This window comes from Lepisma saccharinum, chromosome 14 (assembly GCF_977018435.1).
Source record: "Lepisma saccharinum chromosome 14, izLepSacc3.1, whole genome shotgun sequence".
Classification (NCBI taxonomy): Eukaryota; Metazoa; Arthropoda; class Insecta; order Zygentoma; family Lepismatidae; genus Lepisma; species Lepisma saccharinum.
The window spans coordinates 15,035,594-15,052,023 of NC_139242.1; the positions used below are offsets into that span (position 1 = coordinate 15,035,594).

At 39.1% G+C, this 16,430-nt stretch overlaps 1 protein-coding gene across 4 annotated transcripts in view; it reads left to right on the forward strand.

Annotated features, from left to right (window-relative positions):
- Window positions 1–16,430, forward strand: part of ClC-a (chloride channel protein 2) — a 222,308-nt gene that overhangs the window by 146,518 nt on the left and 59,360 nt on the right. For all 4 annotated transcript variants that reach the window (XM_083135172.1, XM_083135173.1, XM_083135170.1 and 1 more), the window contains exon 2: window positions 7,200–7,482. In XM_083135172.1, the coding sequence (XP_082991298.1) occupies window positions 7,200–7,482 (283 nt within the window). The remainder of the gene's footprint in view (window positions 1–7,199; window positions 7,483–16,430) is intronic.

A 16,430-nucleotide genomic window follows, 5' to 3' on the forward strand; every position in this document is an offset into this window, starting at 1 on the left:
ATTACCTTCTTGATTGTGTGCGAGTCTTTTCCGTTTGTTTCAATTGTCAATGTAAGATTTGTTCTGAAATTTGTGAAGGTATTAGTAGCATTTGTATATCTTTCTCTTTTTTTTTTAACATTTTCCCTTGATAACAGCAACAATAATTCATCAATGTCATCTCTTCGTGGGTGACTTTGAGTTTTCTGTTTCAAAAATAGATTACTACGCTGCACCGTCCTACCTTCCAAGTTGAATGCTAACTTAACCTAACCTTACCTGTGGTTCCGAAACCATCTCCATTGATAATTATTATTTGTTTATTATTAACGTCTTATTTTAAATGGCGGAGTTAAGACCATACGGAACCTTTTTCTTCAACTCGACCATAAAACATAAAATTACACATTAATATAATAAGCACAAAGTACATGTACTCATTTCACATAGTAATATGCATAGACTCGCGCACGCACGCACACACACATAATATGACTAAACTGTTGACTGACTAAACGTAATGTAAGGCTATTGGCTATTACATTACCGTTGAATATCAATCTGCAAATATGGTACTTTCTGTTGTATAAACTTCATTCTCCATTTCTTGTTCATGTTACGGATGTGATCAGAATGTCTTGGTGTCTACGTTGATCCTCATTTATAGATTGGATGCCAACACTAGGGGTAAGGGTAAGTGCGGGGGCAAAAAGTAGGAGGTGCAACGCCCCCTACGCTCTCTCCTCATGTACAACAGACCATCCTAAATTTCCCTCGCTTGAAGTTATATTTTCCTTTCAACTTAAGGTGAAGAGGGACAGTTTCGCACCGTGTGCATTTATTTCAATATCGTCGGAATGGGCACTGCTACTGAAAAAGAGCAAAACATCGGACAAAAGAGTATGAATTTTTCCCCATGTTTGCAAATGGAAGCTGTTTTTTAAGTTGATTATTTAGCTAGATACGATCTGTAAAAAATATGATGATTGATTGAGTTGGTGTTTTAAGTCCACTTTATACACAGTAAGGCTAATCAGGACTGGACCTACAGTTTATAGTGGGATCCGAACCATTATGTGCCTCCACCGTGTATCGAACCCGGGATCTCCTGATTACAAGGCGGCGACGCTACCACTGCGCCATCGGGGATGCACGTAAAAATATGATGGATAATTATTTATAGACTCCCATGTATTCCTTATGGACAAACAACTTCAACTTCCGGCTAATTAAATGGAAGTTTCGACTTTTTCTAACTCATGCATGATCTTCAACCTGTCCTGTTGGCACTGATGTGTTTTTCTCCACCATCGGAAGTTTGATATTCCCAAGAGAAGAAGTAAAGCAATATTTTCATGAGCGTAATGCTAAGTTTTCTTCCCTCCTACAACCATCCAGCTCACAGATCGGTCGGTTTGGGAGGAGCACTTTCGGGTGCTGCGTCTGACTGGACGTGGAAACTTTTCCTAGCGCCCTTAAATTAGGCGAAATGGGAAACTGGAATTTCCGTTTCGCGTAAAACGGCAGTTGGGTCATAAATCACATCGTTGTCATTAGTAGGGGTCGGAAGTTGATGACCTAAAAAATCTAAAAAAATGACCTAAGAATAACCTTAAAATCATTAAAAAATGACCTGAAAATCTCAAAAAATGACCTTAATTTTCGCTCTTAAAGTGAAAGCTTTTTTTCTCTCCAATTACAAGAGACTAGTTGAATAATTTGATAAAATCGGTTGTTTGGTGGTTTAAATTACCGAAGGAAAGAAAGAAAAAGCAATTAAGTGCTAATGTAGTTTTCTATATTTTTACTGCCAGGTTACATAAAATACACTGCAAGGTTTTTCTGTATAAGTCATTCACTTCCTTTCAGAGTGACTTTTAGTCAGTCAGTATCTGAAAATACAGTTTTGTTTCTGTGGATCAGATTATAATTTTTTTATGTGACTCATTTTACTTTAAAACCACAGATTAAAAGCGATAATAGTGGCCTGCAAGGAACCTTGGAAGTAGGCTTCACCAAAAGTATTTTAAGTTTATTGCAAGTTATTTAATCCATTGCTAAAGATCTCAGTTAAAATAATGTTGTGCTTTTGCATTGACCTTATTTACGATTAATGGCGTACTTGCTAAAAAGACCATGTTAGGTAATTTAAATTTGTAAGTTATGGTAGCAAATGCATTTAAAATTCACGAAACAACATGTGAGGAGAAAAATTAACCCTTAAAATGGAGAAAAATGTAACAATAAACTGCAAGAAATACTGAAAAACGACCTGAAAGCCAAAAAATAGACCTGGCAATGCAAAAATAATGCAAGATAAAAGTGTTTTTTTGTTCTAATTGAAGTGAAACTGATTACTCTCAGCTTTAGCATTGTCTTCAAGGCCCAGAAAAAGAAAGATAAATTGTCGTCAACTTTCTAGCCCCAGTCATTAAAATACAGTTGAGACTGCTTTATTCGTAACTCAGTTCTGCGTAATTCTGTTTTGTACGTAAATTTCTGTAGGCCCTGGCAAACTATTAACTTAAAAACGTGTTAATTAAACCTTATTTGTACGTAATGCATTTTATACGTAATTTGGTGTTATACGTACTAATTTTCATAAAATGCAGTTGATTTGTACGTAACCAAGCTACAACAATGTCACAGAAGTAACAGCTTTGAGTTCCTACTGGTCGGCCATGGACAACAAAAAGAGGAGAAGTTACACTCTTTACCCGAAAGTAAAATGTATACTGGAAGTTAATTCTAATCCACATAAAACTAAAACTGAAGTAGATGCAGATTTAGGTATAGCTTATGCCACACTTTGCACAGTCATTAGTAAAAGGAATGCTATATTAGACAATGTTTTAAAATTGGCTAGTAAAACCAGTGTCTACTGTAGTATTTCAGCATCAAAGTGTTCACTAATAAAGTGACAAATGTAGTGTATTTAAGAATCAAACTTTGAGATTCGTTAATTTACCTCTTTATGACAGAATTAACCTGTATTATGTACAGTCACGGACACTGCCTGTTTGTAATGAATACATTGACTTTCAATGGAATCGTTACAAACCGGCAGTGTCCGTGACTGTACATCTTGTTCCTCAAAATATATACAATTACAGAATTTTAATGATATGACATGGTATCTAAATCTGATTTGTAAGTAATTCTCAGTTATACGCATTATTTTCTCTTCACCTTGACATACTTATAACTCAGGTTTAACTGTACATGTCCCCAACACTCCCTAACACTCTGCTCCCTTTACCCTCTGTCTACGTTCCGTTTAACCTATCTGAACGTGAATCGAAGAAATCTCACCTGCGTGACTTTGTTTTCGGAGGAGGCGAGAGACCAGCGCGCTGCCAAGTAACCTCGGGTGTCGCATCTATTCCTGCCCGCGTTGGCAGACAAGTAAGTGATGCCGGCGGGTCAGCAGGGGACAACCTCGGTGCAGAGTCCGGCGTCAAAGGGAAGACAGGAGAATGCACAACAGCAGTTTGTTAGCTTTTAAGTGCTGTACCACTGACGTACTCTATGCGTTTTCTGTTCGCGGCACGATGCCGTAAAATTTCCCCTTCGTCACTTGCCAAGCAGCGCCGAAAATACGGTGCACCAGGATTGGGTGAGAAAAGGTTCGCTACGCATGGTTGAGTCTCTCAGCGAAAGTATTCAGTAAGTTACGACTAATGTTGGGTGATATACCGTCCAGGCGATATCAACTAGACGATATATCGTCAAGATATCTTGGCGATATATATCGTGTCGGCGATATATGGTAACGATCTTTTTGGCGATATAATTCGTGGAGACGAAATATCGCCGATATCACGATACGGAAAAAAATATCTGTGACGATGTTTTCTTGACGATATATCGCGAAAAAAACCCTGATAGTAACTCTTAATGTGAGCACGGTAGCCGGACTATTGCGATTGCGGACAATTGCAATGAACACAGTTAGAAGTGAAAGGGCGGGTGGATAATTGCGATGACATTTTAAATCTTCTATCAAATTGAAGGGTGACTTAACACCCCGTACAATATATCTTACGCGGAGTGCTTAGCACATCGCGCTACGACGTCAGGAGTCCCGGGTTCGAATCCCGGCTTTGGCATGGATGTTTGTGAGTGTCCATTCATCAATTTCATCATGTCATCACTCATCTCCATCTTCGCAAATTAGCTAAACGTGGCATAAAAAGCGAAGTAAAATAAAGCAAATCAATCAATCAAATAATACCTCTTACAAGAGAATTATGTGAAATATTGATATTTTCGAATAGAGCACTGAGTCCTCTCACACTTTCTCCAGGCTTGAGACTGGCAAGGTAGCTTGTAAACGTACTTGCATTACAACCACTTTCAGGTTAGGTGCACCTGTTGGTTAGCCATCTTGATTGTCGCAATTGTCCTACCAGTGGCGTACGCAAGGGGGGTTACGGGGTTTAACCCCCCCCCTGAGCTTCTGAAATATTATGAAAAATGCTGTGGAAAAAATAAAAATGACCAATTTATCACTGTGAAGGACCTGCGGCAGTACTACTACTACTACTAATAATAATATAATAATAATTTGAATTATTATTCCCATGCGGCACGGAGAAAAGCACAGCATTCCAAACACGCGTCTTTAAGAGTGAATGCCTTGAAAATAAACACGAATTCTTGAAAATAATATATAAGGGCAACTATGATTTTAAAGAGCAAAAAAGTTGTTTTGTATCTCGGCTGCAACAATGTTCAATGATCATGTATTTTTGTGTGTGAACAATGAGCATTAACTAAAGAAAGTTCTTGGTTCGTTGAACTTGGCTAATGTATAGAGAATGGCTAGGCCGACAAGAATAACTCAGTCACCAGTCCGCCTTCCCGCGGCACGTTTGAATTTCTGAATTCAAACGACAATAAGCTTAACTATTGTAAAATGTTTTGTTGGTAACAACAGTGAGACAATCCAGATAGGAATTATCGGGGATATTTATGCGGCGACAAAGCCGGAAAAACTCCAACCAATTCCGGGAATCGAATTCGGATCTCCCGCATGGTTGTCAGATGGCCTACTGACCAGACCCCCGCAGCTTCTTGGATGAGTTCCGTACTTTGATTATTTCAATTTAATTTAATATATTTTCTTGTTTTTATGGATTTTCTTCACACTTAAAATGTTTCATCTCGCTGAGTAGAAATTATTTCGTAAGAAAGAAAAAAATGCTCTAGAATTTGTTAAAAATCGAATTACTAGAAATTAATTTCGTTTTATTGCTTTCATAAATACTATATGTATGTAGATCTCTACTACTTAATAGTAGTAGTGGTATTAGTAGTATTATTAGTAGTAATTCAACTAATTAATTATAAGTATTATTAATTAATTATGAGAATTATTATTTAATTAAAGTATAATAAAACAATGGTAATGTGAATTTGGAGAAAGTTTTAGATATAACCCCCCCTCCCTTGATGAAATCCTGCGTACGCTACTGTGTCCTACCATTAATTTGTAAAATGACCTTCACCGTCAAAATCATCGCAATTGTCCGTGTTTCTGGCTTCATCGCAATTGTCCGCCACAGATTCGTGAGCACGCCCGAGAACTATTAACAATTTTGTGTCTACCGTGCGATCTCAACATTTTAGGAATATTACTATACTCTGTCCCTGGAATCTGTGGAGCAAGGGCGCACATAAAGGTAGAGAAGGGGAGAAAGCGAGTGGGCGGGGCGAAGCATTACGCGCTGCTCCTTACAGCTGGTAGCTGCAGCCGCATTTTCCTCTTCATGCACTCACTTTCCCTGTCACACGTTCATTGGTCGAGTCCTCTAGACTAGAGTCACTACTTGCGCAGAGACTTGTTTTCGTTCGCTTCCTCCAGAGATTACCGGGACAGAGTATACTAAACAAATGATTGGGTCATTTCGAAAGGGTAAGGATGCTATGCGGATATTACGTGTGATAGCAAATTCCGCCATGTGCCTTATCTGCGAAATTCAGTGTCAAGATGACGACCTTGGAGCCTGCAACGAGGTCGCTGGGTACGAACTGAAATGACTCTACTCTGCAACAAAATTTAACAGACGCGGTCTTGGTCAATTTGCAATGACGCTCATTCAATTGAACGAGTCATTCCGTAAAATGAACAATAATGTTTCTATTCGGGATTTAATTATTGAAATTGAGGTCGCGTCAACGCTGAGGTTATTTGCCCCATCACGGAAGCACAGACCCCCTTCACGACAGAACTAATATGAGTTAAAGGGCTGTTGTACCCCCCAAGTTTAGTTTACTTTAGATTTCAACAAAAACCTTGTGTTATGAAATAGTCTTGAAGTTTTGCTGGCCTTTTTTTTTTCAACCTTGTGTTATGTCTGACTATGCTGATGGTGAAGGTCAGAAGAATAAGATGATAATAATAATAATAATAATTTATGTATTTTCTTTCAAGTTCTGAGCACAGAATAAAACCTAATAAAATAAATGAGTTAGATAAAAAACTACCAAATTCCACAGATTAAATGTGAAAGATAGTATATCGTAAAATCAACAAATTTATATGGTACTGTACAAAGACGTTAGAACTGATCTGTTTCTCGCGTTGTATTTCGATATTGTATAGGCTATGGCTTGAGAAATATTCATTATCCATTTGCTAAGACAATATCTTATGTACAAAATCACATATTTGACACTGTTTTCTTTCTTGTGACGTAGGTAAATCTAACTGCGTTAACTACTGAATATGATGATAATATAGTTAATGAACTTCTAGTTTTGTTTTTAGAGGCTAATTCATAGACCGTAATAAAATTAGTCTCTATTTAATATTTTTGGAGAGGAAAGAAGACTTTACAAGATTGTTGTTGGGAAACCTGATGGTAAGAGACCTGTAGGAAGGCCAAAACGAAGATTGATTGATAACGTTGAGATGGGCCTAAAAGAAATCAGTAAGGATCGAAAAGAGTGGATAGATTTTGCTCAGAATAGGGACAGATGGAAGGCTTGTGCTGCTGCAGCCATAAACCTTCGGGTTTAAGAAGGCTAGAGAGTTATTTTTTTACCACTTTGTCACTTTTATTTGGTGTGCCCCAAAAATGGCAAAATTACTAGTTTCACGAAGTTCACAGGCAATCCACGTCATTTGTAAGTTTGTTGCCAAAAAACAGATTAGGATCTTCGCGTAAATGCTAAATAACACTGACGGCTCATTGACAACATTTCTTTCTTTCCAGATGTATGGTCGCTACACCAAAGACCTAGGAGAATACGCAAAAGAAGAAGCAAGAAAACTAAAAGCACTCGACAAGAAGAGAAGAAAAGAGGACAAATTACGAAATAAAGAACTGCAAAAGTACAGAGGAAAATGTGCGACAAAAGTGATAAACGCGTTTGCCTTCGTTTGGAAACACACCTTCGCTCGACTAGGCGAAGACTGGGTCTTTCTGGCTGTGCACGGGATCATCATGGCCTTCCTCAGCTTCATTATGGACCACGGGATCAGTTTGTGCAACAAAGGTACGTGCGATTCGATATACATAATACGATACGAGCAGGCACGTAGCCAGGGCGAGGGCTCGGGGGGCTGAGGCCACCTCGCGAAATCATATACAAATGTCTAATTTCAATACTGTATAGTTGGTAAATAATTTTATTTCCTTAGCAGGATTAAACATCTTCCATAATAAGTTATAATATACGCAGAAATTGATCTCCAGGGCGTCTAACCCCCCCCTCCTAAATTTTCTCCTTTAGATGGCGGCTGCTGATTAGAGATGAGCACCCCCGAAATAAAATTCTGGGTACGAGCAGTAGCGGCGATTGGGTGCCAAAATTGGGTCAGGGTGGGTGCTCACCTGCTTGAATTACTGGCTCCGGGAATTACGCGTGAATTCTGCTTGAATTTTTCTCCGTAGACATGAAAAATTGCAACTTTTATTCATCCAAATCCAATTGAATTTATACATATTTAGAAATGCCCTTAGGCAAGGTTTTCACAGTTTAACTTTTATTTTTTATCGAGGACGGAAACGTTAGCTGCGTGGAAAATAAAACAGAATTCTCCCACTCCGTTTACTTTGTTAGTGTCTTTGCAGAACAATGTATCTGACAGACGGAAGATTATAGCAAGATATCTTGAGGTTGATTACTTAAATTTGAGTTTTAAATTCATATAATTAACATTTTTTCGTATATTAGTACGTATATCTCGTAACATTTGTGACTTGTGTTTGTAGGTGTATTTCGAGTCTTGAGTATGTGAAATGAAATATATACATATATATGCCGTTTAGTTTAATTGAATTTTAAGTTTTGGATACATTGGAATCATACAAACCCTTTTATGTTGTCAATATATTTGTGTGTATGTGTGTGTGGTGAGAGGCTGTAAGACGTAAGGTTCAAATATAGAAAACATCTGTTGTACCCTTGGATATTTGGAAAATTCTCCTTGAAAACCGGGAATTTTACTTGAATTTTATTTTATCATGGTCCCAGAGTAGCCACACTGTGTGTGTGTGTGTGGGGGGGAGGGGGGGGGGGGTCGGCAAGGACAGTGTACTTTTCCTTGGTAGACAATGCTTTGCATTAGGAGGACATAGTGCAGGACCGTATGAAGTCAATATCACTGTCCTCGATTTCCAGGCATTCTTGAAAACTGAAAGAGTTATTTAATCTCAACAATGCTCTTGTTTCTTTGCCCCGTTGCAAGCAAGAAGCACGCCATCTGGAGAGCGCTTCCGCAAACTTGGAAGAGATGGAATTGTGTCGAAGCACTTAAACTGATGCGTCACGCAATGCAAATGGGGTAATGACAGAACAACTAGTGCATAATTGCAGATGTTTCAGATGTCTTATCTCTCAACAATTAAGCATTCTTGATGTTCTTTGTGAAATGTTGCACATGCAGTTTCCTATCTGATGCATTTTATTGTGAGAATATGCTCACATTTGAACTGACACTATTGCTCCAATCAAGTTACAGAAACATATGAAGTACCCAGTGGCGAAGCGTGACATTTTTACGTAGTCATCGCAAGACTTGCCAAACGTCAGGGTCAATCTTTCAACCCGGGATGGGGAAGGGGGAGGGGGCATTCCTACATTGATAATGATGATAACAGTGTTCGTACATGACGTGTGAAGTAGAGATGGCTAAATCTATTCTTTTAAAAAAATTGTTAAACTTCTCTCTCCGAAATTCGGATTGCTTCCGAAATGCGGGTAGTAGAATTTTTGAATCGAGATTTTTAGATTTTCCGGAATCCTGATATTTTTGGCCATTCCTGGAGTGAAAGTAAGATATGTAAGGGAAAAGGTTCTGTTTGAGTAAGTATGTCTATCACCTCGAGAACAAAAATCTTGATCAATCTTGTCATTTGTAAGCGTAGTAAACACAAAACAGCAGGAAGTACTTCGTGTTTTGTAAACCAAGAAGATTTTTCTCCAAAAAAATAGATATTTGAATCGCAGGATCCAAAAAAATTAAAAGGAGAAATACTATGAAGAAAATAAAATGGATCCAGAACTGCTTTTTTTAAAAGTTCTTTTTGCACTAACCGTGGGGAAATTTATGCTTTTGCTTACTTATATTTTTTCTATACACCATTACTTTCATCACGTATTCTGTATAAGTTGCGTTGCGATGCTCTTCAATATGTTTTTTTTTCTCTTAAAAAGCAAGAGCGTTGCATGCTTTACAGTGCTGGACATTCTGAGAAGTTTCATCTTGATGTCACAGAAACCCTGCCGTGTTTGTAAACAAGGAGGCTGAAAAAAAAGGTATTTCATGACCAGACCTTCAAAAGCGGGGGAAAAGCGGTCGAAGGACCTTGGATTCGCAAACCTGCTGCGATTAGCTGGTCGCCTGACACCATTTTACTCAACGGAAACTCAGCGGGACGGTTGGGCACGGGGGGAGGGGTTGTAGAACTGGACTCTCCTTTCGATGCGCTAAACTTAACGAATCTCTTGCGTATTTCTAGCTGTTTAATGGTGTTACTTGACTAACTTCGCTCAAGTATGCGAATATTCTGATATATTTTTTCTTCTTCCCTAAAATATTTAAAAAGCAATATTTTTATTATTTTGCTTTGTCATCGCCGCATCTCCCGATGACCGGACGCCTTGCTTCTGGAAGTACCGCATTTGCCCCCTTTTTTGTACAGTCAAGGACACGTATGGGTTGTAACATGCCCATTGATTTCAGTGGAATCATTACAACTCAGAAGTGTCCGTGACTGTACACATTTTTAGGAAAAAAAGTTTATCACTGAATTTACAATTAATTTACAGTATTTCAAAAGCGTATAAAGTAATATGTAGGTCTACTTTCAACAAGTAACTTACCTATTTACCTAGTTAGGAAAGTATACAAACTCAGAACAGAGAAAATTTCCAGAAAAGAAGGTAACAGAAACTGAGTATCAGCGTATAAGACGCACCCTGTTTTTCCGACGAATTTTTGAAGGAAAAATCTGCGTCCTATACGCTGGCAAATATGGCAATTGCCAACCAGTGTTTGAAATTAATGTGTGGTTTTCTTTTGCAAGTAATCTTCACCAGTCACTGCAAGTTCCACCATATTCTTATTCAATATCTATATCTTATTATACCTAGTCTGGCCATAAATACTGTTACAAAGGAAAAAGTTAAAACCAGCAATATGGTCAAAGGTAATTTAATATGCATAAAGGATGTGAAGCATACATGGTCTGACAACAGTTTGCACCAATCATATTTCAAAATGTCCGCCGTTAGCACGCACACAGGCTCGGAGTCTGGCGGGCCACTCGTCTATTGCAGCACGCACCGTCTTCAGAGGAAATGTTGCTACAAACTGTCAACTATGGGGTGACTCTCCTTGCAGGCAATACCCTCAAGCACTGCCCACAGTTTGTAATCCAGGGGATTACGGTCAGGGCTGTTGGAGGGCCAGTCAGCAGTGGATATGAAGTCAGGCACATTGTGCTCACCTGGGTTGATTTCGCCTTGTGGGCTGGAGCAGATCTTGCTGGAAAGTCCATTGGGGCGTTCTGAACAGGGTGGTGGTCGTCAAGTCCTTCACTATAGGCTCCATCACAGTGTTTTGGTACACCCGAGCACCGGTGTGGTGCCATCATTGCTCACTCTCCACCACACCATGACTGACGCGAGATGATGGCCTCTCTGGATTTTCGGAACCTTGATGATGAGGCATACACATTATCGTTTTGGCGATTGAAACTCTCTTGGATGGTGAACAGTTTCTCATCGGTGAAGAAAATCTGTCTGTGCCCGTTGTTCGCGTACCGCTGAAGCAGGCGTGCACATTTATCCTTCCTTTGCACCTTCAGACGCGACGTCAAAAAGTGTCCCGTTGACCGTCGGTAAGCTCGAAGACCAAGATCGTCCCTGAGTAGCCTGGACATCGTTCGCTTGGAGATGTTCACATCACGGGCCATCACTGCCTGTTTCCGTACGGGTTTCTCCTCACATGTGCCGCCACTCTTTTCACAGCTTGTGGAGTCCTTGCACTTCGTGGATGGCCTTCTCTCAGACGATCCTAAATGGACCCAGTATCAAGGAACCACTGGATTGTGCAGTTGCAGTACACAAACATGCGACTGATTTTCAGTTTTTTAAGCGTGTTGAGAATTTCACTCGCTGGGTTTCCAACTCAGTGTAGTGCTATCACTGCTACCCAGTTTTCGTATTCACCCAATTCCATTCTGCCTGTATCGGTTACCTGTCTCCCTTTCTACAGCAGCACTCACAACGAGTCATCGCACATTCCACCACCAAGTTCCTTTATTCGCCTCACAACGGACAGTGTTGCAGCCTCTGGAACTTTGCAACAGTATTTATGGCCAGACTAGGTACTACCATAGATAACTGTGGTACAACCAACGGCGAAAGAAACAGTAGGCGAATTGTCCACCACCTTTTTCATTCGACCTTAATTACACAATGTGATGTTAATGAATTGAAATAAAGACGCCAATAAGTAAAGAACAATGCCTGCTTCGAACCAACATAATTTCATTCCTTAAAACAACGCAGGATGTAAAATAAAAAAAATAATGAAAATAGTGGTGGACAATTTACCTCCCATTATCTTTGCCGTTGACTGTACTACTCTCTGTACAAATGTGTGCACATTCAACAGTGACTTTCATTTTTTTTCTTCAAATATTTTGTTGTAACATTACCGGTCTTGAGTAAATGATTGATTGATTGATTTGGTGTTTTAAGTCCACTTATGCACAGTAAGGCTAATCGGGACTGGACATACAGTTTAAGGTGGGATCTTGGCGTTTTGTGCCTCTTGGATAATTTGCGAAAATGGGGATGAGTGATAAAATGATGAAATTGATGAATGGATGGATCCCGGGACCCTTGCCGTCGCAGCGCGATGTGCTAACCACTCGGCCACAGGGTACGGCCCCACCGGGTTCGAACCCGGGACCCCTTGATTACAGGGCAATGACGCTACCAATGCTTCATCGGAGAGGCCCCCTTGAGTAACTGTGTTAGTAATCGCAAAGGTAGCGTACAAGACGCACTTGTCAGACATGGACGTCCAAAAGGGGCGTGGGGGGAGGGGGCATATTTCACACATAATTTCATTTCAGTCACAGTAATTTGTTACTTACGTATTAGCTATAAGGGCGTCGAAGGAACATGCTAATATCAGACCTTGCTTGCCCCTCCCCGGAAAAAATCCTACGGACGTCCATGTTGTCAGAGGGCCTGGCATATCTTTGCAGTCAGTTTATCAACTGAATGGCTTTTTACTGAAGTATTGTATGGTAATGAAATGATTCATTTATTTTTTCACTTCGATTTTCTGCCAATTTACGCTAATCGTGAAGATGAAGGTGAGTGATGATGAAATTTGTGAAGGAAAACTCACAAAGAACATCCATGTCCAGGCAGTGATGAGTCAATCAGTGCTCGAAGCAGAGAGGCTGAGGGGAATGGTATCCAACCAACAAGGAAAAATTACGCAAAGCATTTCCCATTTTCGTCCATGTTAAAACACAGGAGTATCCACCCAACTAGCCTAGGGTGACCATAAAATTTTGACCCAAAGGAAGTCAGTTTACCCTCTCTTAAAAATCGGCAATCATTAAACTACTACTACTACTACTACTATTATTATTATTAGTTAAAGTATGGATTACATAAATGATACATTATATAAACAACAAATACATTCTGCCATTACCAAAAGGATACTTGTCAGCTCAGTATGACTTATATGGTGTTTCTCCTCTCTCCTGATCAGCCTCTGATGTTAGGCCTACACTAAAGTTGAAGAATGCCAGAACTGTTCATAATCTCTCCCCTCCTCACCAACCTAGGGTTACCAGATCGCTACAAGGGAAAAGTAGGACATAATGTCCCAAAATGTAGGACTTTAGGTCAAAATGTAGGACACAAAACATTCGCAATAAATAATACACATTTCTATAACACGTTAGAAAGTAATTTAAAATTGACACTTTTCAGTTTTAAAATAATATGATTTCATAATGAATCCTTAAATGCAAAATTTCTAAACTTGTAATCAATACTAAACAATACACTTCTTGCTACATGTTTTAAATGGTACTTCTCAGAGGAGCCAAATTTTCTCAAAATTTGAGGTCACGTATTTATGAGAGACTGAACAGTCAAACTCTTTCAAATTACACTGAACCAGCACTTAACTTTTTACAGACTTTATGAAAAAAAATATTTCTACTGAATAAGAATGAGAAACACCTTGCTCCATCTGTATATACCCCAAGCCAATAAATTTTGATCAGGCACTGAATAGCGACATCATCAGAACGTAGACCCAAAAAATTGTTCATAAATTGCTTCCGGTTTTGTTCTAGCAGGACAAACTTTTATTTTATTTTTGGGCAATCTCAGATTCAAAATAATTTCACTATTGAGTTTGGGAGCGCAGTCTATAGACTTGTTTTGTAACATGCATGATTCTTTGTTCAACTGAAACGTATTTTCCTAATTAATATTATCTGACTCTCAAAATGTAGGACATTTATGCTATTTTTAAAATTCCTCCTGGACGCCGGACAAAAGGTTAAAATGTAGGACATGTCCGGAAAAAACAGGACGTTTGGTAACCCTACCCCAACTCTCCGTAAAGTTAACTCGTACCAACCAGATAGACTTCATCATTGAAACATGTAGGCCTAAGCAAGATTTTTCATCTGTCCACAATTGTTCAGGATTGAGTTGACACGCTCAACGGGAGTGGATGTACTAGGCAAGCGTAACACAATTTCCACCGCATTCAGAAGGACGTCATACTTGGTGGTGCAATTCCAACTTACCAAATAATCTGTACCCATTTATCGGACAAGCAAAACTTATTTTCTTTTCAGTCTTCTTGAAGTTTTGTTACGATTCCCCTTGCAAATTGCCACTGATTGAACGGTTTTGTTTCGTCTTCTTAACTAGAAAATATATTAGCATTCTCTAATTCATTAGGAATTGTCCTTTGATTTTGTGTCGAGACCAAGGAACTTATATTCTTGGTGCAGGCCCGCATTGAAACTACATGTACGCTTCTTGGTCATACTTATTCACTGCTCTAGAAATAACGGAACACACACATAACAATAAAAACCACGATGCGAGCTAACTTTTAACAGTAAACTGCTGCCTGCTCGAATCCTCTCGACGAAACTGTAGCAATTGGCCAATTGCGCAATTAACCGAAAGTGGCGGAAAAGCGACGCTAAACATTAAAAAATATATTAAAAGAAAAATAAATTTCTATGAATAACTTGAAGCAGCGTTTCCATGACGCTAGTTTAAAAAAATTCCATCGACTTTTTTTTAGCATGAAATGTCTCAAATTTAGATTTAATTTTCGAGCTAACATCTAGACTTTTATAAAACGGGACATATTGAGGATTTTTAAAATATGGACGTCTCCTATACGGAACTGTTCCGGTCAAAATGCGACGTATGATCACCCTAAACTAGCCTCAAGGCCAGAGTCAGTCCTAGGGGGTGGCAACTCTGGTACTCGTCCGAGGCCCCGCACTTCAGGGGGGGGGGGGCGCTAGATTGACTTTTATCCTCTTATGAATTATCCCTGAGTAAATATTGAAACTGAACGTGAACTTGATAAATCTCTGGACGTAGCTAATTCGACTATTTATTATTATTAATGCATTATTATTTGAATGTAGGCATTTTGACTTTGTTACTAATTAATTGTATCAGTTCATTTTGAATTTCAGAACTTGCATAATAATTGTGAATATCATTTTGTTGTACGCGCCTGAAATGTTCCTACAGTACTTGTTCATATTTCAAAACCAATTACACAAAATCTATGAAATGTCCTGATTTTTCTGTCGTTCCTCCTGTGGATATTGTGTCTGTCCTCGAAGCAGGGCCGGCGGAAGGTGGGTCGAACCGTGCCACCGCCCAGAGCGCCAAATTTTTAGGGCGGCAGCATTTGAGGAGAAGAAGAAAAATAAGCCTATTGAAAACTTGAAACTTATAATATTATATTATGTAACTTGGAAGTTAATATATCGTCCACTGAGAATGCAAATTTCCTATCTCTAATTGTATTACATTTGCATTCTCAGTGGACGTTATGCCAACCCACCGTTTTGAAGGAACATATCAGTACTCTCACTTTAAAACCATAAGTGCCACAAGGTGGGAAAGCAGATTGGATGCCTTAACTCCGTTGAGATGTCAAGTGGGAGAGGTCTATGATGCGCTCCTTCAAATAATTGGCGACAATAAAACTGTCCAAATGGTCGAACATGAGGCTCAGTGCGTGTTTCAAACCAGTTGCGTGGCTTTACATTCCTTTGCTCACTAGTTATCTGGTATGACGTTTTACTCCATGTAATGTAATGAGCAAATGTCTTCAAAACATTAATCTACGATTTGTTAGATGATTTCTTGCAAACATATCAGCGCTTTGAAAAAAGCAGGAGTGATGAAAAAATTCAAAGTTTCTTAGACCCCACTTGGCAGCCTGGCAGGGCCTCCCTCCCTCCATTCGTGGAGGCGTAGGGATGGCGGCGACCTGTGAGTCTCGTTTGAAGAGAAAGAATTGGCATCGAATTTAGATATAGATGATATAGATGATCCAAAGATAGGCAAAACTGTACAGGACCGAAATCGAAAGAAGAAGCCATTTCAGTATGATGAAACTGTTGAAGATCCACGGTGCAAAGTTGATTTTTATTACCAGGTAGACGATTATTTTAGCTATAAGAGAAAGATTTGAGCAGCTTTAATACCATAGTGAATTTTCATTTTTTTTTAATGATTTTAGTAAGCATAAAGACATGTCATCTGATCTCTTGTCTGAAAAGTGTAGAAAACTTGCCGGAATGTTAACACATGAAGGCTACTGAATTAAAAGATGAACTAAAAGTGCTTTCGGCTATAATAAAACAATTATACCAAAGGAGACCTTAAACTGATAAAGGGTC